The sequence below is a fragment of the Bubalus bubalis genome, chromosome 1 (assembly GCF_019923935.1).
Source record: "Bubalus bubalis isolate 160015118507 breed Murrah chromosome 1, NDDB_SH_1, whole genome shotgun sequence".
Taxonomy (NCBI): Eukaryota; Metazoa; Chordata; class Mammalia; order Artiodactyla; family Bovidae; genus Bubalus; species Bubalus bubalis.
The window spans coordinates 156,205,190-156,231,946 of NC_059157.1; the positions used below are offsets into that span (position 1 = coordinate 156,205,190).

The window sequence follows — 26,757 nt, forward strand, 5'->3', positions numbered from 1 at the left end:
CTTGTCTTTTTCCTTTGCAAGTACAGAAATGGAGATTTGAATCTCTCTTTGAAATTTTGTTGTGTCTCCATGTCTGGTTGAAACTTCAGGTATGACATCTTACTACGTGTGTACACACACATGTAACAGTGATAATCTCAAAATATTTGTACAGATGTTACAAATTACAATTGATCAAACATTTCCACTTATATTATCATCACAACAAACTTGGAAATAGCTAGACAAGGTACTGTTTTTATTCTTCCCATTTTCCAAATGAAAAACTGAGCAACAGAAACTCTGAGCAGCTCAAGCAAGTTCACACACCTAAGACTAGTATCCTCATCCTCTGATTGCAGATCCCGTATGTTTTCGCTACACGTATTCAACACCCAGGAGGGCTTTAAAAAAAGCCATTGAGTCTCTCGTTACTTCATTTTTACGGAAAGTAAGAGAGAGACTTAAGGGGATTTGTTTATCCCCATTGTCTGAGAATTCCAGATGAGCAATGACACAGGAGCTCATTCAGCTCACTGAATCCGCATGCTAGTAAACCCTGATCAAGACTCTGTTTTGACAGGAAGCTTAAACCCACAGCCCCACCTATCTGGGCTGAAGAGTTGGACAATGCTAGCCTCAGAGTCCTATACCCATGTGACTGCAGATCAGCTCCAGCACCATGAGGAGCTTGTAGAGATGAATGCCCCTGAGACTGAGGCCACATCCCCTCAGAATGTGGAGGTGACTCTTGTCACAACTCCAGCAACTTTCAGGGAGATGACAGCTCACACAGAAGGAAGCTCACATGAGTCACAAACCCACAGCCCCAGCATACTAAGCAGTTCTCTTTCCACCTGACAGCTGGGGTGAGCAGAAGCTGTCTCCACTCTCTATTTTTTCTTAACTAAAAACAACTTAAGGGGGAAAACAAAAACCAAAAGATCACCCTTTCTGAGCTTGGTGGAGACCACATATTTGTGGTGAGGAGGTAGAATGGGCCTCCAGACACCTGGCCCACACTGTTTCTCCTTTGTGTCTTACTAATGAGAGCAGTTGTATCTGCCTTCACTGTCGACTGAAGATGTGAGGAAAGGGGGAAAAGGGAAAGAGAATAGAGGAAGTAGGTAAACTGCATAGAATATCACCAGGATCCTCCTTTGCAACAGGACTTTATTAAATGTGGTTGGGAGTATCTGGCTTCCCAAGAAAGCACAAGATAACACCCTTCAGTTCAGTTCGGTTCAGTCACTCAGTCGTGTCCGACTCTTTGCGACCCCATGAACGGCAGCACGCCAGGCCTCCCTGTCCATCACCGACTCCAGGAGTTCACTCAAACTCACGTCCATCGAGTCGGTGATGCTATCCAGCCATCTCATCCTCTGTTGTCCCCTTTTCCTCCTGCCCCCCAATCCCTCCCGGCATCAGAGTCTTTTCCAATGAGTCAACTCTTCGCATGAGGTGGCCAAAGTACTGGAGTTTCAGCTTTAGCATCATTCCTTCCAAAGAACACCCAGGGCTGATCTCCTTCAGAATGGACTGGTTGGATCTCCTTGCAGTCCAAGGGACTCTCAAGAGTCTTCTCCAACACCACAGTTCAAAAGCATCAATTCTTCAGTGCTCAGCTTTCTTCACATTCCAACTCTCACATCCATACATGGACTGGAATGGGTGAATTTAACTCAGATGACCATTGTATCTACTACTGTGGGCAGGAATCCCTCAGAAGAAATGGAGTAGCCATCATGGTCAACAAAAGAGTCTGAAATGCAGTACTTGGATGCAATCTCAAAAACGACAGAATGATCTCTGTTCATTTCCAAGGCAAACCATTCAGTATCACAGTAATCCAAGTCTATGCCCCAACCAGTAATGCTGAAGAAGCTGAAGTTGAATGGTTCTATGAAGACCTACAAGAACCTTTTAGAACTAACACCCAAAAAAGATGTCCTTTTCATTATAGGGGACTGGAATGCAAAAGTAGGAAGTCAAGAAACACCTGGAGTAACAGGCAAATTTGGCCTTGGAATATGGAATGAAGCAGGGCAAAGGCTAATAGAGTTTTGTCAAGAGAATGCACTGGTCATAGCAAACACCCTCTTCCAACAACACAAGAGAAGACTCTACACATGGACATCACCAGATGGTCAACACTGAAATTAGATTGATTATATTCTTTGCAGCCAAAGATGGAGAAGCTCTATAGAGTCAGCAAAAATAAGACCGGGAGCTGACTGTGGCTCCAATCATGAGTTCCTTATTGCCAAATTCAGACTTAAATTGAAGAAAGTAGGGAAAACCACTAGACCATTCAGGTATGACCTAAATCAAATCCCTTATGATTATACAGTGAAAGTGAGAAATAGATTTAAGGGCCTGGATCTGATAGATAGAGTGCCTGATGAACTATGGACGGAGGTTCATGACATTGTGCAGGAGACAGGGATCAAGACCATCCCCATGGGAAAAGATACACCCTTAAATGATTACAAATTATTATTGGGAATACAGTTTCCTTTAAAGCCAGCTTGTCACGTCTTTTCTGCAGCCTTGGCAATCTTAACTTCTCATTATCAGTATGTTCTATAACTCCTGCTCTCTCTATGGGATCTATTTGGAAAATGAAAACTTGTTAACCAGGGCTCTGCTCTTGATAGATGGATACCACAGTGATCCATGGTCCAAACTCTGGAAATTTTTCCAGTTGCCCTAGAAATTTGCTCTGCAAATCTGAGACATCATGCCAACAACTAAGGGTGGTGAACTCTATCATGTCTGTAATGTGCCTTTTCTGTGTTACTTAAGATTATTCAGTTCTGCTCAAGAAAGTAAGAAATGTAAAGAAGATAAATGATACTGGGTAGAGAAACAAGGAGCTTGTGAGACAGGCAGAATTAACATCATGTTTATAGTAAGACGAAGTGGATTAATAATCTCTGAGTCATGAGGGCCATGGACATAGGGGGCAATGTGTGTACTGAGCATTGAGGAAAGGATTATATTCACAATACATCCATTTGCCTATGGCATGAAACGGTCAAGATACACTAAATATACGTGAACCGTATGAGGACTTAAAAGTATTTTTTGGTATGATTTTTATTGTTAAATGTATTCTCAAATCAGTCACTCACTGGTGATCCCATTCTGGCCTCAAATATCCTCAAAAATGCAGAGTCCACAGCTGCACATCAAGCTAACTAGTGAGCTTCAGTTCATGGTCAGGCAGATTTGTGCTTGAGTCTTCCCAATAGAGCAAGTGTGATATTGACCCAGGCACCTTCTGTCTGCTAGTGCAGATATTCAAAAACTGTCAACTGAACAAATGAGTGGATCCTATTATTGAGTTTTTTTCTAGATACACTTTTGAAAATAAAACCACAGGCTCAAGATGACCTTTGGACTGAATAAATTAACCCTGGAAAATCTATAATTGAATAATTTTAAAGGGCCTGGAGGATCTCAGAACAAAATTTCAAGGAGAAAAAATGAGCTAGAAGAAGATTCCATTGCTAACCGTGTACCTTGTTTCTACATGGCCTCACCACAGACCCTGGTTGATGTTGCATCGTGGCCATCTTCATTGGATTTTCATCACATTGTAATTTTAGGGTCTTAGTCGTCTCCTATGCTCACCTCTGAGAGAGATCCAGAGAAAGGGGAGTTTTATATGTATGTGTGTTGTATGGGGCATTCTAGAAATGGGGCTTATGTTTCTTTCCCCTACTGTTGAGTGAGGTGCTGTATCCACGCTGTTAACTCCTTCAGAAATCACTGTATGTGTTACCTGCATTTTCAGATGAAGAGACTGAGCTTCAGTGAGGGTAGTAACTTGTCCTAGGTATACATAAGTAGCAAAGCCAGAATTTAATGCTGTGTCCATCTGATGTCCCCCAGATCATTTTACAGAAATATTGTCCTAATGAGAAGGAAGCTTACAATGGTAGAAACATGAGATTTTTCTAAAACAACAACAACAAAAAAAAAAACACAGGCAAACACCAGACACTGGAAGAACATTGCAACCATTTCTGAATGTTATTTCTTAGAATGACTGAAAATAATTTCTTTTTTAATGACATGACTTGGTATTCTGTAAAGGATAAAACATCAGATGAATATGTCTAAAGTAGCAGTAAAATGTTTGGTGAATTCACAGTTAAAATGGAAATAAAACTGATTTAGTAAACTTGGAACACTTTTTTTTTTTTAAATCATGGGCTTGGTAGGGTTTGGCTCATCTTCTTGGATAGGAAAATCATTTTATCCAAATTAATTTCTTGAAAATTCAGCTGCCCCAGCCTTTCAAGCCACGAGGTTATATTGATCTGATCAACACCAGAGGCCTCAGAGTATCCTGGCCAGGGTCATAAATGAAATGGGTTAGATAATTTTCATATCTGATATAGTAATCCTCAGGGGCAACTGAACTGCCCAAGATTCATCCCTCCATTCATTTCTGCTCATTTAGGCATCAAGCAGATTTCTGGAGAGAGATCTGGCATCTGGATGCTGCCGTTAAGGCAGATGAGGAGAAATGGAATGTAACAGCGTCCTGGGACTCTCTGCCAGCAATCTATCCTTAATATCACTCTGAAATATGCTGAACCAGATCAAGTACCAGAATATTCACAGATGTTAGGAAACCAAAATAGGTTTTCAAGCAGAAAAATGAAAATGTATCTATTTAACTTTAGTTTCATTCTGCTTCATTCATTCACTAAAATGACTTGTTCACTCATCCATCTAATTGTCCATCCATGCACCCATCCATACAACAAATATTTATTGAACACTTATTATGTGTCTGGTGTTCTGCTAGACTTGAACTAGAGTTTAAAGACCTGTGTGGTGAAATAGTAGCCACTAGCCACACGTGGTTATTGAGTACTTGAAATGTGGCTGGCCCAAATTAAGATGTGCTATAAGCGGGCATGGAACAATGGACTGATTCAAAATCCAGAAAGGAGTATTTCAAGGCTGTATATTGTCACCCTGCTTATTTAACTTAAATGCAGAACACATCATGTGAAATGCTGGGCTGGATGAAGCACAAGCTGGATTCAAGTTTGCCGGGAGAAATATCAATAACCTCAGATATGCAGATGATACCACTCTAATGGAAGAAAGCAAAGATGAATTAAAGAGCCTCTTGATGAAGGTGAGAGAGTAGAAAAGTTGGCTTAAAACTCAACATTCAAAAAACGAAGATCATGGCATCTGGTCCCATCACTTCATGGCAAACAGATGGGGAAAAAATGGAAACAGTGACAGACTTTATTTTCTTGGGCTCCAAAATCAGTGCAGATGGTGACTGCAGCCATGAAATTAAAAGATGTTTGCTCCTTGAAAGAAAAGCTATGACCAACCTAGACGGCGTATTCAAAAGCGGAGACATTTCTTTGCTGACAAAGGTCTGTCTAGTCAAAGCTATGGTTTTTCCAATAGTCATGTATGAATGTGAGAGTTGGACCATAAAGAAGGCTCAGCACTGAAGAATTGATGCTTTGAACTGTGGTGTTGGAGAAGATTCTTGAGAGTCCCTTGGACAGCAAGGAAATCAAACCAGTTAATCTTAAAGGAAATCAACCCTAAACATTCACTGGAAGGACTGATGCTGAAGCTCTAATACTTTGACCACCTGATGTGAAGAGCCAACTCATTGGAAAAGACCCTGATGCTGGGAAAGACTGAGGGCAGGAGGAGAAGGGGGTGACAGAGGATGAGATGGTTGGATGGAATCACTGACTCAGTGGACATGAGTTTGAGCAAACTCTAGGAGACAGTGGAGGATAGGGAAGCCTGGCATGCTGCAGTCCATGGGGCTTTGAAGAGTCAGGCATGACTTAGTGACTGAACAACAAAATAAATATGAAGTACATAACAGATTTCAAAGACTTATTATGAAAAAAAAGGAAAATATCCCCTCAAAAATTTTATATTGATTATATGTTAAAAAACTTTAATATATTGGCTTAAATTAAAATATATTTTATAATTAATCTCATCTGTTTCTTTTTACCTTTAAAATGTAAGTAATAGAAAATTGAAAGTACATATATGGCTTTCAAAATATGTCTATGGAACAGCAGTCTTATAGAATATTTGCAGAAGATTTCTTCCTGCTATTATGCTTTTGGGGGGACACATATAGGGTGTTTTTCAGGGAAGACAGTAAAATATAAAGGCAGAAGGTATGATCCATGGTGGTTAGATAATGCTTATAGGTCTGTATGTGTGTGCTCAGTTGCTCAGTCATGTCTGACTCTTCGAGACCCCATAGACGGTAGCCCACCAGACTCCTCTGTCTATGTAATTTTCCAGGCAAGAATCCTAGAGTGGGTTGCCATCTCCTACCTTAGGGGATCTTCCCAACCCAGGGATCAAACCCGCATCTCTTGTGTCTCCTTCATTGGCAGGCAAAATCTTTACCACTGTGCCACTTGAGAAGCCCCATTTCTAGGCTTGGTGAGGGGAGTTATTAAATTTTTGTTCTGAAAACTTTACTTTGGATGCTAAAAATCCAGGTCCAGTGTTCTGGAACTGAAAAAGTATAGACAATTTGGGGTGCTGAAATGTTTGCAGCTCTGGTATTTCCTGTGCTGTCATTGGATGGATGTCCTAGTTCCCTGAATAGCAATAGATTCCTGCTGGCACATGGGGACGGTAAAAAAGATGGTATTGAAAGAAGCAAATTCTTATGGGATAGATTGTTTGACATGATGATGTTATGGGAAATTTAGCAATGCTAACTTTGATCTTGTCCCTCTTTTTTGAAACAAGACATCTGGGTTGTTTTATGTCTACGTTGACCTACTAGCAGGAAGACAAATAAATAACTTGAACTGTAATTAGGTTGGGAATAACATCTAATGACTTAGGGAGTTTGTAAGATTAACTAGTTTTGGCAAAAAATTCTAAATAAATAAAAGTTAGAGGGCTCAATTCCAAGCATTTTTAAAAATAAAAATTTAATTAAAATGTAATTTAATTTAAAACATCATAATAGTCTCAGACCAATGAATTTAGTGGCTTTTCTTCTTTCAAAAAGCTATGTAAACTAAAATGGGTCCCTTCTTTTTTCTATTATTCACAAGTGGTACATGGTTTATAAGTTCCTTTCATGACCACAATCATGCTCAGTCACCTCATCCCTAGAGCAATAGGAAGAGTATGGATGAGTAGTCTGGCTGTTAGGAATGACTGAAAACCACACTGAAAAACTCCTCGTGCAGGTCCTCAGGCACACAAGTGCTCTGTGTCCATCCATGTCCAACATGATTCATGATGGAATTAACTTTCTCTTGCCTAATGAGCTTAAGAGAAGATTTTGAAATATACTTGGGGGATTTACAGAAGTGAGAGACTTAAAAATATGAATATCATGACACTCAATGACCTGTCAGTGACTACTGGGAAGAACACAGCAGTAAAAGAAAGAAGAAATGGGACATGGGGGTGATTTTTTCTGGTATTGGAAAATATGCTATCAACACCAGATATTATAAGAGACAGATGGCATGGCAGATGCTCTGGAAAAAAAAAATGACTTACTACTAGGTGAACCAGAAAAAAATAAACAAGAAGGACAGAGGGAAAAGTACACAAGTTCCCCTCTGTTGTCAAGAACATCTTCCCATAGTTGTAAAATGTTTAATTGCATTCCACAGGGTTGCACATTACAAAGGCAATCTCACCCCCTATCTCCTCTGATTGCACTTTTGGAGTTTATGGCCATTCTTTTGAGAGGACTCATTTTTGTCTACTGGATTTCTAAGGAAGAAAGGGAGGCAACATCTAATTTGATCCATAATGCTAAAATATTATGAGAATGCTACTGCTAATTTTTCTCTGGCTCAGTTGCTTGCATCTGATATGCAGAACCTAGATGAAACTCACATAGGTTTATTCTAGAAATGTTCCCACTTAATATCCTTTCATAGTTGCAAGCCAGGTGAATGGGGTTGGCACTTTAATAAATTTAAATCAAAGTTGTTTAAAATGAGTCTTAGAAAGCTGGTATGTGTTCTCTTGTTGGTTCCCCAGAATTTAATATAGGTTCCTTGGCAAAATGATAAGTTAGGGTGTGTTATGGGTCTATGAAATTGACAAGGAATGGTTGAAACCAATAAAGATTATCTACAAATGCTAAGGGTTTACTGTGAAGCACACATATAGAGAATAGTGCCAACATATATAGATTTAATATACAAAAATTCAGCAATATGCACTTGGAAACCACTGTTCTGTCACTTATATTAGACAGAAATGGATGCAACTGAGCCTAAAATTGCCAATGTGAGTTGCTAAAATAAGAAAAGTATGTGTATAATATTAAAGCCATTGCCAAAAGGAAAAAAAAATGTCTGGGAAAGTATCTAGTGATGATTTTGTCACTATATTTGGAGATGAAACTGAATAACTAAAGGCTATCGAGTAACACTGACTAACAAATAACTACTATAGCTACTATAGGGTTTTCAAGGGTAATTTTGATTATGTGTAACATTTACTTTTCTGTATTGTTTTCAGAAACCCTAATAGGCTTCCTTAGGTAGACTGCATTGTACACATACAATTTTCACTAATACACATACACTTATGATTTACAAAATCATTGCAAAAATGAAACTTAATAACAACATGGAGTTCAGACATAGCTTAGACATCTTTTTTTTTTTTTTCCATTTTAGAGGAGAAAATGCACCCAAGATCACCTGGCAATCCCTGTCTCTTCTATTCCTTATTTTCTTCTTTTTATTCTATTTCTTCTCTCAGTTGCCCAGATCAGTCCTTTCCTCTGTTACAGTTAAGTAGGAAAGGTTAAATGTGGAGAATGAGTTTCTAGAGACTAATATCAAACTAGCCCTTCCATCTGGCTCACCTTGGAACAAATAAGTATACTGTTTAAGGATACACACTTTCTACAAAGCTAGGGAGACATCACAGGGAAGCTATTTCAATCTGGAACGAGTCCTACGTGGAGACTTGCCCACAGCGTGTCCCTGCTAAGTCCTCCCAGAGGAATAAGCCCTGGGTCTGATGCACCAGCCAGGAGTGGATCTCCCTTTGGTGGGGGTGGGGAGAGCAGGCTATATTCCAGCATAAAGTGGCTGGTTGCCACAGAGCTATGAAATGCCATGTTCCTTGACCCTATCAACAAGCGCAAAACTCTATTTGACGCCCTTTGTTAGACTTCCAAACTTGGACAATAACTCATGATAAAACAGCTTCCTATTCTGCTGTGTGGAATTTTCTGTAAGAAACTCAGAGAAAATATAAATATTTCCTGATTCCAGCAGAGGCTGGATAATGCTGCAGTTATACATTCTATCAGGCAGCAATCTGTTTTTGTTTTTTTTTTAATGTTTTGAAGCTCCCTTCTAATAATGTCAACACATAATCTGTGTTTATACAAGAGACACCGTTATCTTATTAGTATCACATAGTTTGTCTCCTAATTGAGAATATCCTCCTTCTGTAGGTATATAATGCAGATTATAATGTTTTCTGTTTCAGAGACTTGTACTTTATATCCCTCAGATTAAAGATTTATACTTTATATCCCTCATTTGGCAGTACTAATACAATTATGTAAAGTTTAAAAATAAAATAAAATTAAAAAAAATTAAGTTCTGTTTAGTAAAATAAAAAAAAAAAAAATAAAGATAATGGTAGAATGGGCAGAATGAGCCAAAAAAATAAATGCTAAAAAAATCCCAGATGTTCCTCTATCCTGTACATAGCATAATTGCAAAGGACATTTTTCCTAAGAAGAAAATAGTTCACTAGGCACTTAAAATGGGAAGTAACTTCAGTCTTTAAGAGCTGCCACTAAATGGCATCTTACTTGACAATTGTGCTCGCACAATAGCATCAGTGCTGTGTTTTAATGTAGCATTAAGAATACTGTGACATCATACTATCCTTGCAATACCTACTTCTTACATAAATAAAATGCTTATGATTCACTTTATCAAACACCTATTCTTGGCTTTGACAAAAATATGCATTTTATGTCATTTCCATGGATAATTTCTCATTATGAATTTCCAACACTGATCTTGCTTTATATAAAACTTCTAATTTACTCAAATCACAAGAGCAGAAAACTCTAGCAAAAAATAAGATATATAAATATATATTTTAACCATTTACCTGTGGTTGAGAAAGAGATAAATGATAAGGAAAAAAAGTTTCCATAACTTTTTTTTTTCATAAATTCAACCTATAGAAACATTTATATATACTTCAATCATTTACAGCTTCCATAACTTCTATGATCCTCTAGCAAGAACAAACTTTTACAGAACCTGACTTATTATAAGATCCAGAACTACTTTTTGAATCATCAAAATTAAATTTACCTTTAATGTAATTTTACGTTATGTTCTAATTCATTAAAAATGTATAAATCCATGTCATATAGTAAGCCTTGAATAATCAAAGTATTATTTTTCCCCTTCTTTTCCCCAAATATCTTCATTCTCATTTACCTCAGGTATGTGAAAATTCATGTGAGCATAAATCTCAATTAACTAGAACCGTCTTTTAAATTTTTCCTTCCAAACTCTCTTCTTTTCTCAATTGGTTCCATAAATAAACACAAATTGAAGAAAACCTGGTTTTAGGAACATTCTGAAAGCGTTCACAGGGAGATGCTTAAATTGTCTTCAAACAGTTGTAACAGAAAGGGGATAAAATACTGCAGCTCCTTGAGACTCAAAAACCAGATTGCAACGAAGAGTCTCATTTTGAAATAGTCACTCCTATAAAGTCTCTGCTCACAGTAGCACTTAGCACTTATCATCACAGATTGGAAACTAATCAGACCTAGAGTCATTATAAAATAAGAAGAGCCTCAGAGAACTCCAAAATAATGATGGCTGGGTTATAAACTCCCCTTCCAATTATGTTTATTGTTTTAGTTGATAGAATCACACAAGTGAAACAAACCTGGAGAAAATGAGCACCATAATGGCAGGAGCCACACTCCAGGGAGGGCTTCCCTGGTGGCTCAGATGGTAAAGAGTCTGCCTGCAATGCAGGAGACCTGGGTTCTATCCCTGGGTTAGAAAGATCCCCTGGATAAGGGAATGGCAACCACTCCAGTATTCTTGCCTAGAGAGTTTCACGGAGAGAAGAGCCTGGTGAGCTACAGTCCGTGGGGGTCACAAACAGTCAGACATAACTCAGCTACTAACACACACACACGCTCCCAGTGTCTGCAGATGCTTAAAAATTAATCAAGACACAGGATACAGAGCACTAACTTTGCGGGTAAATATGAAACTGAAAGATCGACTGGAAAGGTTTTTATTTTTCACATTCGATCAAATAAGTCTGAATATATTTCATTTCCTACCGTGAGTGGAATAAGTCATCAAGCTAGAATCAATAGCTCTAGGGTCTTTTATTAAATTTCTTTACTCACCTTCCATGGGGGTGTTACTGTCTGGTCGATTTGCAAAAACTACATCCACATACTCGAGCTGCAGCCTCTGGAGAGAGCCCTTAAGTCCTGGGAACAGAAGCAGGAAAAATCTCAGAAAGTCTAAACATGAGCACTATTACAAATTGCTGAAGTTTTTGCTTTCCTTCAATAATTTACTTTAAAAAAAGCATTGGATTAGTTTCAAAAAGACATTGAATACAGTGATGTGTTCATTGGGCCCTAGAACTCTTTAAAAATATATCAAGGATTGACATTGTCCCCAGCAAAGAAAAGCCTTAGAACTTTCTCAGCAGTACTAGTGCTCACTGGAAACCCACACTTGGTAATGACCTTTCACAGTGGCTCTTGTGTGGCTGAACCTAGAAGCAAAGTTTAGGACAAAAAGCAGCCTAAAAGTTTAACTTCTTTCTTTTTTTTTTTTTTTTTTTTTTTTTATCTTCTTTTTTTTTTATGCTTTTATTTTTTTTTTTTAATTTTATTTTATTTTTAAACTTTACATAACTGTATTAGATTTGCCAAATATCAAAATGAATCCGCCACAGGTATACATGTGTTCCCCATCCTGAACCCTCCTCCCTCCTCCCTCCCCATTCCATCCCTCTGGGTCGTCCCAGTGCACCAGCCCCAAGCATCCAGTATCGTGCATCGAACCTGGACTGGCATCTCATTTCATACATGATATTTTACATGTTTCAATGCCATTCTCCCAAATCTTCCCACCCTCTCCCTCTCCCACAGAGTCCATAAGGCTGTTCTATACATCAGTGTCTCTTTTGCTGTCTCGTACACAGGGTTATTGTTACCATCTTTCTAAATTCCATATATATGCGTTAGTATACTGTATTGGTGTTTTTCTTTCTGGCTTACTTCACTCTGTATAATAGGCTCCAGTTTCATCCACCTCATTAGAACTGATTCAAATGTATTCTTTTTAATGGCTGAATAATACTCCATTGTGTATATGTACCACAGCTTTCTTATCCATTCATCTGCTGATGGACATCTAGGTTGCTTCCAGGTCCTGGCTATTATAAACAGTGCTGCGATGAACATTGGGGTACTCGTGTCTCTTTCCCTTCTGGTTTTCTCAGTGTGTATGCCCAGCAGTGGGATTGCTGGATCATAAGGCATGTCTATTTCCAGTTTTTTAAGGAATCTCCACACTGTTCTCCATAGTGGCTGTACTAGTTTGCATTCCCACCAACAGTGTAAGAGGGTTCCCTTTTCTCCACACCCTCTCCAGCATTTATTACTTGTAGACTTTTGGATCGCAGCCATTCTGACTGGTGTGAAATGGTACCTCATAGTGGTTTTGATTTGCATTTCTCTGATAATGAGTGATGTTGAGCATCTTTTCATGTGTTTGTTAGCCATCTGTATGTCTTCTTTGGAGAAATGTCTATTTAGTTCTTTGGCCCATTTTTTGATTGGGTCATTTATTTTTCTGGAGTTGAGCTGTAGGAGTTGCTTGTATATTCTCGAGATTAGTTGTTTGTCAGTTGCTTCATTTGCTATTATCTTCTCCCATTCTGAAGGCTGTCTTTTCACCTTGCTAATAGTTTCCTTTGATGTGCAGAAGCTTTTAAGGTTAATTAGGTCCCATTTGTTTATTTTTGCTTTTATTTCCAATATTCTGGGAGGTGGGTCATAGAGGATCCTGCTGTGATGTATGTCAGAGAGTGTTTTGCCTATGTTCTCCTCTAGGAGTTTTATAGTTTCTGGTCTTACATTTAGATCTTTAATCCATTTTGAGTTTATTTTTGTGTATGGTGTTAGAAAGTGTTCTAGTTTCATTCTTTTACACGTGGTTGACCAGAGTTCCCAGCACCACTTGTTAAAGAGATTGTCTTTAATCCATTGTATATTCTTGCCTCCTTTGTCGAAGATAAGGTGTCCATATGTGCGTGGATTTATCTCTGGGCTTTCTATTTTGTTCCATTGATCTATATTTCTGTCTTTGTGCCAGTACCATACTGTCTTGATAACTGCGGCTTTGTAGTAGAGCCTGAAGTCAGGTAGGTTGATTCCTCCAGTTCCATTCTTCTTTCTCAAGATCGCTTTGGCTATTCGAGGTTTTTTGTTTTTCCATACAAATTGTGAAATTATTTGTTCTAGCTCTGTGAAGAATGCTGTTGGTAGCTTGATAGGGATTGCATTGAATCTATAGATTGCTTTGGGTAGTATACTCATTTTCACTATATTGATTCTTCCAATCCATGAACATGGTATATTTCTCCATCTGTTAGTGTCCTCTTTGATTTCTTTCACCAGTGTTTTATAGTTTTCTATATATAGGTCTTTAGATTCTTTAGGTAGATATATTCCTAAGTATTTTATTCTTTCCGTTGCAATGGTGAATGGAATTGTTTCCTTAATTTCTCTTTCTGTTTTCTCATTATTAGTGTATAGGAATGCACGGGATTTCTGTGTGTTGATTTTATATCCTGCAACTTTACTATAGTCATTGATTAGTTCTAGTAATTTTCTGGTGGAGTCTTTAGGGTTTTCTATGTAGAGGATCATGTCATCTGCAAACAGTGAGAGCTTTACTTCTTCTTTTCCAATTTGGATTCCTTTTATTTCTTTTTCTGCTCTGATTGCTGTGGCCAAAACTTCCAAAACTATGTTGAATAGTAATGGTGAAAGTGGGCACCCTTGTCTTGTTCCTGACTTTAGAGGAAATGCTTTCAATTTTTCACCATTGAGGATAATGTTTGCTGTGGGTTTGTCATATATAGCTTTGATTATGTTGAGGTATGTTCCTTCTATTCCTGCTTTCTGGAGAGTTTTGATCATAAATGGATGTTGAATTTTGTCAAAGGCTTTCTCTGCATCTATTGAGATAATCATATGGTTTTTATTTTTCAATTTGTTGATGTGGTGTATTACATTGATTGATTTGCGGATATTGAAGAATCCTTGCATCCCTGGGATAAAGCCCACTTGGTCATGGTGTATGATCTTTTTAATGTGTTGTTGGATTCTGATTGCTAGAATTTTGTTAAGGATTTTTGCATCTATGTTCATCAGTGATATTGGCCTGTAGTTTTCTTTTTTTGTGGGATCTTTGTCAGGTTTTGGTATTAGGGTGATGGTGGCCTCATAGAATGAGTTTGGAAGTTTACCATCCTCTGCAATTTTCTGGAAGAGTTTGAGCAGGATAGGTGTTAGCTCTTCTCTAAATTTTTGGTAGAATTCAGGTGTGAAGCCGTCTGGACCTGGGCTTTTGTTTGCTGGAAGATTTTGATTACAGTTTCAATTTCCGTGCTTGTGATGGGTCTGTTAAGATTTTCTATTTCTTCCTGATCGAGTTTTGGAAAGTTGTACTTTTCTAAGAATTTGTCCATTTCTTCCTCGTTGTCCATTTTATTGGCATATAATTGTTGATAGTAGTCTCTTATGATCCTTTGTATTTCTGTGTTGTCTGTTGTGATCTCTCCATTTTCATTTCTAATTTTATTGATTTGATTTTTCTCCCTTTGTTTCTTGATGAGTCTGGCTAATAGTTTGTCAATTTTATTTATCCTTTCAAAGAACCAGCTTTTGGTTTTGTTGATTTTTGCTATGGTCTCTTTTGTTTCTTTTGCATTTATTTCTGCTCTAATTTTTAAGATTTCTTTCCTTCTACTAACCCTGGGGTTCTTCATTTCTTCCTTTTCTAGTTGCTTTAGGTGTAGAGTTAGGTTATTTATTTGACTTTTTTCTTGTTTCTTGAGGTGTGCCTGTATTGCTATGAACTTTCCCCTTAGGACTGCTTTTACCGTGTCCCACAGGTTTTGGGTTGTTGTGTTTTCATTTTCATTCATTTCTATGCAAATTTTGATTTCTTTTTTGATTTCTTCTGTGATTTGTTGGTTATTCAGCAGTGTGTTGTTCAGCCTCCATATGTTGGATTTTTTAATAGTTTTTCTCCTGTAATTGAGATCTAATCTTACTGCATTGTGGTCAGAAAGATGCTTGGAATGATTTCTTCTTTCTTTTTGAAAAATGCAAGTTAATGTCACATTTTGAATTACTTAATGGGCTTATAGTGTGATGGAGATATATTTATTGCACATCCAAAACATAAAAATTGTGTAAATCACAAATAAATGATTGACAGTCTCATCTTAATGTACACATGGGTTTTAACAGGATTAAAAGGGTTGGCAAATGAAGGTTTCACTCAACATTTTACTAATTGAAACAAAGTTTGGAGACCCTTAAATATAGCTGAGTCCTACCATTTCTATTTTGAGAAGGAACAAAACCACTGGAAGCTCTAAAGATTTAAGGGGTAATATAAAGGAAAGAGAGAGAATTTTAAAACAAGTCAAACCAATAATCTATGTCTCAACTCTAACCACTGAGTCACATTACTATGATTACTCAGAAAAAAAAATTAATTTCAGTAAAATTAATACTTCCCTGAAATAGGATGTATTGTATACAATATTATGCAACCAAAAGGATGACAGTGTTCAAGAATTACTTTATCTCATTACTAAGGCACAGCACTTCCTTATCAGCCTATTTAATTCCACAGGAAGACTGGAGGTTTTTCTCTTTTTATTATAGGCATAAAATTAATTGCATGTTAAATGAGGCTCTTATAAATTTAAATCTGGTTCATTTAAATTTGATTTTTCAAACTGGTTTATTGGCCAGCCACAATTACTTTTCTGACAAGAAAATGGAGTGCTTGAATCCAGTTCCGGAAATATTTTTTCATTCATTGAGAAAGGATTGATTGTCTGTGATGGTAGCTTGTTAAGAGAAGCACTGATGAAGAGATAGGGACAGACAGGTATTGTAAGGTAAGGTCTAATGCCTATCCTTAAAAACTATGGTGACCTTCATGCTCGGGGTATTACCAGCTATCTCAATGGGTATCTTGAATTAAATTTACCTTAAAAAGCATTATGATATGAACCCCCTCTGGAACCAGTTGTACGTATGGAGGAAGTAAGGAAAGGAAAAGATAACCAAGCAAACAACCCACCAAGCAAACAACCCACCATGTTCCTCTGTCCATGAGATTCTCCAAGCAAAAATACTGGAGTGGGTTGCCATGCCCTCCTCCAGGGGATCTTCCAACCCAGGGATCGAACCCAGGTCTCTTACGTTTCCTGCATTGGCAGGCAGGTTCTTTACCACTAGTGCCACCTGGGAAGCCCAAGTAACAGGGTATCCCAAGGTCTGAAAGGTTGGAAATCTGTACTCTAGCATGTGATCCCACTTGCCATCCCACAGAGTTATTTGGCTTTTTTGGTGTGACTCGGTTCTCTAATCTGTAGTGGAGATAACAATGCTTATAACTTTCAGAATCACCGCTCCAGAGAGCAAATAAAATCAGTTGGCAAGCACTTGGTAGGTGTAACAGTCTATAGAAGTGAGGTAAGTATAACAGCGGTGCTCACATCTGGAAAGGTTCAGGATAAGCAGTGCCAAAGACTAAATGCCAATTTTCACTGGACCTCCTTGTTTGAAAAGGAAGTCATTAGTGACAGTTCTGGTCCATGCCTGGCACTGGAAACAAAGTTCTCCTTTAAGATGATGGTCTTCTACCTCTGTGTCTCTTCTTAATAGCTTGGCCAGGACTAAGAGTAACTAGGAGAAAAAGCTATGACTAACTTGACCCTGTTGAAATGAGGTGTGATCAGTGATGATGTAAGTTTTTTTCTTCAGTGTCCTAAACATGTACTGAGTTTCAATTTGATTCTGAAACTGTGACAGGTTTTGGGTGTTTAAAGATGCATGGATGTAGTATTTATACTTACGGAGCAAACAGTACATATTGAAAGCATTTGTTGGTATAGGTTCATTGTTCGAGGTAATAATGTGTATCCATAAATAATGATATGAAACTTGATATAATGACAATATTCTCTGTATTCAGTCTTTCCTCATTTCTCAGTTCTTTCTCTGGAAAGCCTTTTTTTCTTATTTTTTTTAATATTTAGGCCAAGAGTCAAGAGTATTCATCTAAGAATATGAGAAATGATGGGTTGCATCCTATCAGTGATCCACCTAGTCCCTACTCTGACCTTGAATTGAAGTAAAAAGAGGTTGTGTTCCTAAGAGGCACTGTCCACTCACTTTGAAAATCTTAACCACATAAAGCCTTGTAATCCATGGTATGAATTTCGGATTTTACTCCACGTGAGATAGCAGAGTCGGACACGACTGAGCAACTTCACTTTCATGCATTGGAGAAAGAAATGGCAACCCATTCCAGTGTTCTTGCCTGGAGAATCCCAGGGATGGGGGAGCCTGGAGGGCTGGCGTCTGTGGAGTTGCACAGAGTCGGACACAACTGAAGCGACTTGGCAGCAGCAGTAGCAGAGATAGCAGAATGTTGGTGAGGGGTAAGGAAATGAGAGTTAAGCCAGGAAAAGGATGTTATCATATTTGTGTTCTAAGCTGATACCCAGCTGCTCAGAGTGACCTGTGAGGGGCCAGAGAGAAAGCAGGGAAGGAGACCAGAAGGAGGTCACTGCAGCAGACCACGCATGGACCAAGTTGGTGAGAAGTGTTCATGTTCAGGATAAGTTGTATTGGTAGAAATAAGAAGACTCTAGGTGTGCTGAATACGGAGTGTGGAGCTGGAGGTATCAAGGACTCTTAGATTTTTGGCCTGGGAATGATGTGACTGTTAGTAAATGAAGTCACAGGAGAAACAGATGGGTGGTGGGAGCCATGTTGGGTCTGAGTAGCGCATCAGTCAACCCCACGGCGCTCTTGGCAGGTGGAAGGGCCAGTGTGGCATTCAGAGGAGAGGTGCGCGTGCAGGTGAGACACAGAGCTCGGGACCCAGCTCTGGATGGGTCTGAATGACCCTGCCAATGTCTTTTAGCCCCTTTGGGCTTTAGTATTCTCATCTTTCCAAACACAAAATAGAGCTAGATGATCTTTCTGTTTTGAGCCTTCATGTGACTGCAAAACAAATCAGATAGTCCTGCCTTTTTCTATTTGGATGCTTTAATCTTGTAGCTAAATTGTAGCAACATAAAGGCTTGCTAACAAGTGTCTTCTTGAGAGCCATTTAGAGTTTATCTCCAATAAACAAATAGTCATGTTCTATTTCCACTGAGCAAAAGTTTGTTGAGCTCTGACTTGGGGCCAAGTATTATTTTAAGTAGGTGTGTGAAGATGCATTAACCTTGGCTCCAGAGGGGCATCCAAACGGCTAATCATAACATAAGGACATAAGTGCGCTCATGCACTGAATGTACTTGCTGAGGTGCAATTTTGTTTTCGTTTTTAAATTTTTATTTGTTTATTTCTTTTTGGCCATTCTGGGTCTTCATTGCTTCAGCCTTTCTCTGGTTGTGGCAAGCAGGTGTTACTCTCTAGTACAGGCTTCTCTTTGCAGTGGTTTCGCTTGTTGAGTACGGGCTTCAGAGCATGGGCTGAGTAATTGTGGTACATGGCCCAGTTGTCCCATGGCATGTGGAATCTTCCCAGACCAGGGATCAAACCCATGTTCCCCAAATTGGCAGGTGGATCCTTAGCCACTAGGCGAGCAGGGAAGTCTGAGAAGGCACTTTTGACATTAGCCTGTCTCTTGGCACTAACACAGTGTCTGTGGGAGTGAAAATAGGAGGAACAGGAAAAACGCTTCCTGCTCTCAGGGAAATGTCTAGAAGTTAACTGGAAATTCCTCAAAAGTCCACAGGAGGATAAATTATGTTATGTAAAGAAAATAGCTTTCAAGTGACTATAGTAAAAAGAAATCGAAGTTAATCTCCCTTTTAGGTTCTGAAGTTTAATAGGAACTGCATTGTTCATAAGGTGAAACAATTCAATTAAACCTATTTCACAGGCATCTATAGAAATATGCTCATTTCAGACATTAAGCAGGTTGTCAGGGTTAGAAGTGGGTCATGTGTTCACTGTGGCAAGTTTAACTTTGTAGAAATAAGGCCGTGAGTGGTTTGGAAATTCTGCAAGGCTTCTATTCAAATATGCTGCGTCATCATCTTCTACGCCTCTGGCATATTTGTTTTCCTGTCAGGCTTGAAAAAAGATGTTGCCTTAAATAATGTACACTGCTTCTCCATTTAATTTTCCAGCTTCTTCTCATCAGACCTTCGGTCATGATTTGAGACATGCTTCTTAAAGAGGACTGTCCTGTACTAGAATAAGTGGCTACACCTCCCATTATGAAACATGATTATTTGGGGTGGGTGATTTCAATTTACCATGAACATGGCACATCAGAAAGGAATCCTGTAGTGAATCCATTTGTTAAGAAATTTATTCTTTAATTGAAAATTATCAATCGTCTCTTTCTTAAAAAGTTCAGATTGTAGGGTTTGACATTTGCCCTTCATTAAAAAGTCTTAAGCGGAGCTTTTTAAAATATTTTTCCCCTCCTACTCCTAAAATAGTGCCAATGGGTTTGTGTTTTGAATCACATAACAAAACTCTTGCTTACCTTAAAGGCAAATACAGACAGACACAGCTTTTGCTTATAAAAGCAAATAAACACTTTACTTATGATTACAATTTGACTTACCAAATTATTTCCATTTTTTCATGTTAGACACTATAGAGCTTTGATCTGCTAAATTTTAACACTGGCACAAATTTGAGTTTAATGAATGTTTGTGGAACAACTAAATTAATAAATAGACTTTCAGAGCCTGAGTGGATCTTGTGATTCCAAATGAATATAGTATAGAATATTCCAAATGAATATAGAAGTATAGAATACATTCACTCCTTCCTTGTGAATCTAAGGAGAATGTTGTTTCTAACTGTATCTAAGTCAAGGACTTAGGGCTTGTTGAAAAGGTCTTTCATAGATTTTTTTAAAAAACTGCATTATACCCAAATTAAGCTAATTTTATACTCTAAAAAATAACTTAGGTAGCCGAGGTCATCCAGCACACAGGTGGCCTGAGCTCTACAAGAATTGGACTTCTGTCTCATTCTTCAAAAGTACTTCTCAAATTTAATGTGCATATGAAACTCCCATCTTGAATAAGGTCACCTCCATCACAGGACAAGTCTCAGTGAATCCCGAGGATAACAATTTGTAAACCTCTTCAAAATTTATTTTGGGTCTAGAAATCTCATGTCTCTTCTTTTTTTTCTTGTAAAATTCACTCAATTCCCTAATTTCAGTCTGCCTAGAAATATCCTTTGAGCTGACTCTCCTGCACTCAAGAGTATTTTCGTCTTTGGCTGACACTGTAAACTGCAAAATAAAACCAACAGTAAGAACATTATAATGCTGCTACTGCTAAGTCACTTCAGTCGTGTCCGACTCTGTGCAACCCCATAGACAGCAGCCCACCAGACTCCCCCGTCCCTGGGATTCTCCAGGCAAGAACACTGGAGTGGGTTGCCATTTCTTTCTCCAATGCATGAAAGTGAAGTCTATTCATCATCAACCCTATTGGACTCTCTGAGCTCAGTCTCCATAGTCTCATTTGTCATTGTGCAGTCACTCAGTCATGCCTAGCTCTTTGGGATCCCATGAACTGCAGCACACCAGGCTTCCCTGTCCTTCACTATCTCTTGGAGTTTGCTTACTCATGGCCATTGAGTCAGTGATACCAACCAACCATCTCATCCTCTGTCACCCCCTTCTCCTCCTGCCCTCAACCTTTCCCAGCATCAGGGTCTTTTCCAATGAGTCAGCTCTTCACATCAAGTGGCCAAAGTACTGGGGCTTCAGCTTCAGCATCAGTTATTCCAATAGATATTCAGGGTTGATTTCCCTATTCTAACAGGGACCAGAAAGCCAGCCTGATGGATGATACATAACCAATGCTCTTAATCATGAAATCACCCCTCCAGCTTCTAGTTAGAATAGTACCAACAGGATTTACCTATCTCAGAATTAGATAAAAGAGGACTGTATTTCTCCATATAGGGTGAGCTTATACCTTAGGGTGAGCTCAGAAATCTTCCTTAATGGTTCTCCTTCATCCCTGCATGAACGGACCAGAAGTGAAGAACTATATGACCTTCTTCTCCCTTCTCTGTGAAGGATGGACCTTGGTCCTCATCTATACTCCTGAGCAAATAGAACCTTTCATTTTCTTCTCATAAATTTCTTTATCAACTTTCTCTTCCCTCATTTGAACATTATAATAATTAATCCCAATTGTTCTTCAATCTGAAAATTTGAAATTTTTTTATTATTTTGAATCTGGGTCAGCTTGAATTTCAGTTGAACTGGTTTATCCATCTTGAGAGATTAGTTCTTTAAGAGAATTCCCAATGTATTTAAAGGGGGAGAAATTTTAAGGTATTTCTGTTAAATTGTATGAGGCTTGAAGAAATCTGACTTAAAAAGGAGAGAAAAAGAGTTCTGAAATTATTCATACACACTGGTACATATTAAAGCAATGGAGATTGAGTGAAAAGACAGTAGCACAACTTCTCTATTCTTTTTCTCATCGATTTTCTATTTCTTTGTTGATTGCTATTGTAAACCACTTTCTGAATCTCTTTTGGAATCAATTAGATCAGAAAGAAAAGAAAAACAAGAACTTTCTAGGCAGCACACTGCCACCATATCTGTTCAGCTTGGTACACAAGCTGAAGACTTGGATTTTTTCTTGTTGACAATCTTTGTGGTAGATGACATACATCATTGGGGCAAATACTAGAGCAGGAATGGTGACAGTTTGGGGTGGAAGGCTGGGTTTGACTGTATAATGTCAAACTGGACATGTGACCTGAGAAGGGATTTTGTTTGGGTGAGGAATTTGGAAGCTTTCTCAAGAGCTAGAAAGTGGTCATTCATTGTGGCAGTTTCAGAATATTACTTACTGAGTGTCCTTATCCATAGAAGGAACACTAGTAGGTGCATTATTAAGAATGATGGTGATGATGATGACAAAAATAACATTTCCTAAGTGCATATTATACGACAGACACTGTGTGTGCTCTATGTGAATAATCTAAGTTCAATCCCTAAATAGTAACCTTGTGAAGCAGGATATTTATAGCCCATTTTATAGTCCAAGAGATGAGCCTAAGTGAGATTTTGTAACTTGTACAAAGTACCCCAGCTCATAAATGACAAGAGTTGGAACTTGAACCAATGTTCATCTGATTTCAAAACCCAGATGCCTACAAATATACTAAAACCAGTTAGTGATCGATACATATATTTTTGTGCTTATAAGTAAGTGTGTACAGGTAGACAGAGAAGTCAGTATAACTACACGGAAAAGTAAGGAAGGATATGCACTGGATTGTCAAACTATGGAATGGGATGAGGTGAGCAAAGGGAGGAATTTATTTATTTATTTTTTATTTTTAAAGTAGTGGGATTAGAGTACATCTTATGTTTTTTGGGGTGATTTTAGTATTTCATAAGTGAGATTAGTTTTAAAAAGGAGAAAAATCATTTGTCTCAATGATTAATTATGAATATAAAGGTATAAAAATCTTGAATTTTTATGAAATAGTTCATGAACTAGTGTAAAGATATTAGAAACATATGGCAGCCCCTTTGAACATTTTTTTCATTTATACTGATACATACCACAACTTGATGAACTTTATGCTAAGTGAAAGAGGCCAGTCACAAAATATTATATATTATATGACCTCATTTATATGAAATGTCCAGAATTGATAAATTCATGGAGACAAGAGTAGTTTGGTGGCTGCCTGGCCTGTGGGAGAGCGTAAGGAGGGGATAAGAAGTGACTGTAAGTAGGTATCAGGTTTCTTTGGGGGGATATGAAGGTGTTTTAAAATGGAAGTGTCAGGGGAGTGTAATCTCCTCGGTTTTGTCTCCTCTCAACAAAAATTTGAAGCAACGGACAGTAAAGTCCTTGGCGCATCACAGCTCTCGGACAGTGTTATAGCTCCCTCAGTTTTATTTAGAAAATAAAGGAAAATACATCCTCGAGGTGTGGGGGCGTGCCAACCCAAAAGATGCGAAGAGAGAGAAAGAGAGAGAATGTGCACGAGCGCGGGAGAGAGAGAGACCCCCGGCCCTTTGGCTCCTCTTTTTATATGTTTCTTCCTCCCCTCTGGGCCTGCCCTGTGTAATTGGGCTAGCCAGGAGTGCTGTTTGTCCCGCCTGAGGTCCTCACTCTGGTCCTCGACCTTCCTTTGTTCTATTTTCGCGGGCTTTTCCCTTCCTTGTCTTTTAGCCACCGCCATTCTGGACTCCTGTTTCCTATTCTAACTACCTACCAGAAGCATGGTGATGACCGCATGCTCTGTAAATATTCTCAGAGCCAATGAATTGTACGTTTGAAATGGGTAAACTTTTATGGTATATAAATTATAGCTCAATAAAGCACCGTAAGAAACCTCATGGAAGTGCTTTATTAATGTTAGCATAGTTGTAAAGAAGAATGCCAGAACATCCCGTCATTTGCTTTTGCGTTTTCACTCTCCCCTGTACATTATTACTTCACCTCTCAGGAAGAAACATATGGTTGATTGTTGTTCTTCTCATAGAGAAACTTTTTCCCCTTCCAATGTGTTTTGAACTTATTTGGTTGATACCTTTCTTGAATTGGCAACCCACAAATGAAAATAAAATGGAAGCAGCAGTACTCACCTTCAATAATATGTTTTCTTGACAACCCTCTTTCTGTTTCAGCTCTGAGAAGAAAAAGAAGCAAATGACTTTGAGTGGGGTGTGCTTTTTTAAAAAATGCTCTTTCAAAAGTGCAAAAGAAGAATCATTCTTGACTGAATTGTTAATGCTATTCCCTTTTCTTGGCAAGTCTGTACCACGGCAGGCTGGGGAGAGAAGACTGGTGGGCAGTACATCAAGAGGCTTTTCTTTGGAGACCTCCAGAGATGAATTAACCATCACTGTCGTCATACCATGTAAAAATAACAAGTCAGCCATGTATGCCTGTCCATATATAATTTGATACTTGACAAATGGCTCAACCTTCCCACTGTGTTCTTAACCAATCCTAAACCAAACAAAAACAAAAAATATGACATCAATTTGTGAGCTTACTATAAGACTCTTAGGTTACTCATAGTACTGACTTTTCTGAAAAGGGAAGTAAATTTGAAAGTGCCTTTTGCCTTTCAAAAGAAAACGAACAGCTATTTTCTTTTAAAATGTGATGTACCAAGTCTTCTTTAAATTAGTTTCCTAACAAGAAAAAAACCTTTAAGACTTTTTCCTGCCAAGACCATGTTCAAACTCTAGACAATTAGAAAGAAATGTGATCCTTGAGTTTTAAAGTATTGATGAATTATTTCTTTAACATCAATACCTTTGGCAACCCCTTTTTAAAACACAGTGGTCTATCATTCACTTTTGGTGATTGTATATCTTTTAAGTATATTAGATAATATTGCATGTAGTACTCCACTACATACTGGTTCTTGCAGATTGTCATATTTCCTGTTTATTTCTAAATTATAGGCAAGGTTTTCAGTTCCACTGCAAAAGCACCAAGCAATGGCATCATGAATCAGAGTACGCACAATGCAAACCTACATTTCTTATAGGTACCGTTGGTTTTATTTTTTAATAGACTACAATAGGAATAAAAATCTAAAATCCATGTTTCTATCTTCATATTCATCATACACAAGCTCAAAAACAACAATAAAATATGAGTGTGTGTTTTCATTAGAAGATTCCCCCTCAATTTTATCTTTAACTGTTCCTTATGAATTATAGGGAAGTAAATAAGGTTTTCTTTGTTTGTACTTGTCTTCTTCTTTTGCTGAGACCCCATGAAAATCTTAGGGATTTCCATGAAAAGTATATGAAATAGCCTGCTATTTTCTCACGTTTGTCAAAGAGGCCAGTCTTCTAAGACCTGCTGAATAATGTAAGCACCAGTTCAAACACCGGTAGGCCCATCAGAAGCCAATTCAACTTGTGAAATTTGTTCTGTATCCCACAACAGGGAGAGGACCACTCTTTCATTTAACCTGACAGAAAGTGATACAGGCAGCTTCCTGTTATTCTTCGATGAGATAGTCCTTTTGATCAGCATTTTCAGAGCCCTCTGCAGAAATGATCAGAGACTTACACGTGGGGCCAGGAAAGATATTTTTATCACTGCTTTCTGTAGAAGTCTGAGTTTTGGCAGATTTAAGTAGCTTTTCTTCTGTGATGCTATGTGCTTATTTTCTTTGCCTGAAATTTGAACTCTATTTTGGAAATGGTTCTAAGTATGAGGTTGGTATTTGAAAATCTCCATGAATCACTTAGTAACAAGTGACCACATGCTTTGCACTAAACTACTTTGAGGGTATCTTGCTAAAAATTGAATCCTAGGCTAATTGCAATTTCCTTCAAGTAAGACAAAAAAAAATCTTTCTTTCTAAACCAATTAATTTTAGTATGTTAGATGTAAAATGGTTGCCTAAAATAATCAGAGCATGAACTACTAGTTGTTCCCTGTTGAGTAGAGAAGGAAAGACATTTGACTTACTTTCCACCCCAGTAGAGTTTGGTTGTTATGACCAGGCTGGACCTCCTATATGTTGAACAAACACAGAAAGAAATATTTAAAAAATTGCTGGTTATACCATTGAGTCATATTATTATTATAGCAGTAGACATAATTTAGTTTGCCTCACATTTTAAAACTGGTGAAAGGATAAATTTGTTCATTCATGTCATTGAAATGTAAGGGCAAAGGGAAGCTGATGACTGGGGACTTGAAGTCAGATCCTAGAGAAAGAGGTCTGAAGGGAAGGAAGCTTTATCTGGAAGACCTGGGAGAGGAAAGACTATGACAACACACAGGTGACTGGGTGGTGGCAAAGCAAAGGTGAGTGGTAGGCATGGAGAGTCAGGATGGAAAGTGAGAGAGTAAGTAAAAAAAGCCTAAAGGATGGACTGCTTTCAGAACTCAAATAGACAGTCACTAATACGCAGCCCTGGGATTTCTTTGGAAGGAATGATGCTAAAACTGAAACTCCAGTACTTTGGCCACCTCATGCGAAGAGTTGACTCATTGGAAAAGACTCTGATGGTGGGAGGGATTGGGGGCAGGAGAAGGGGATGAAAGAGGATGAGATGGCTGGATGGCATCACTGACTCGATGGACGTGAGTCTCAGTGAACTCCAGGAGTTGGTGTTGGACAGGGAGGCCTGGCATGCTGCGATTCATGGGGTCGCAAAGAGTCGGACACGACTGAGCGCCTGATCTGATCTGAATACTCACCAAGCATCTGACATAGTGTTGATTGATCATGAACTTTCCATATACCCCCTGCCAAAGACCATGGACCCTAGTGTCTCTGAATTATGACTCTTTCCAACCAATTGGAAAGAGTCATACAACCAATTGCCTTCACAGGAAAGTACCAACTACATGGAAATAGAATACATTTAATCAATAAATATGAGTAAATTTTCTTCCCATTCA

General features: G+C 38.4%; 1 protein-coding gene across 3 annotated transcripts in view; it reads right to left on the bottom strand.

Annotated features, from left to right (window-relative positions):
* KCNAB1 (potassium voltage-gated channel subfamily A regulatory beta subunit 1) overlaps positions 1 to 26,757 on the bottom strand; it is a 461,725-nt gene that overhangs the window by 55,158 nt on the left and 379,810 nt on the right. For all 3 annotated transcript variants that reach the window (XM_025289395.3, XM_025289400.3, XM_025289406.3), the window contains exons 6-8: positions 25,816 to 25,860; positions 23,961 to 24,004; positions 11,414 to 11,500 (exon numbers count right to left, since the gene is read on the bottom strand). In XM_025289395.3, coding sequence (XP_025145180.1) covers positions 11,414 to 11,500; positions 23,961 to 24,004; positions 25,816 to 25,860 — 176 coding nt within the window. The remainder of the gene's footprint in view (positions 1 to 11,413; positions 11,501 to 23,960; positions 24,005 to 25,815; positions 25,861 to 26,757) is intronic.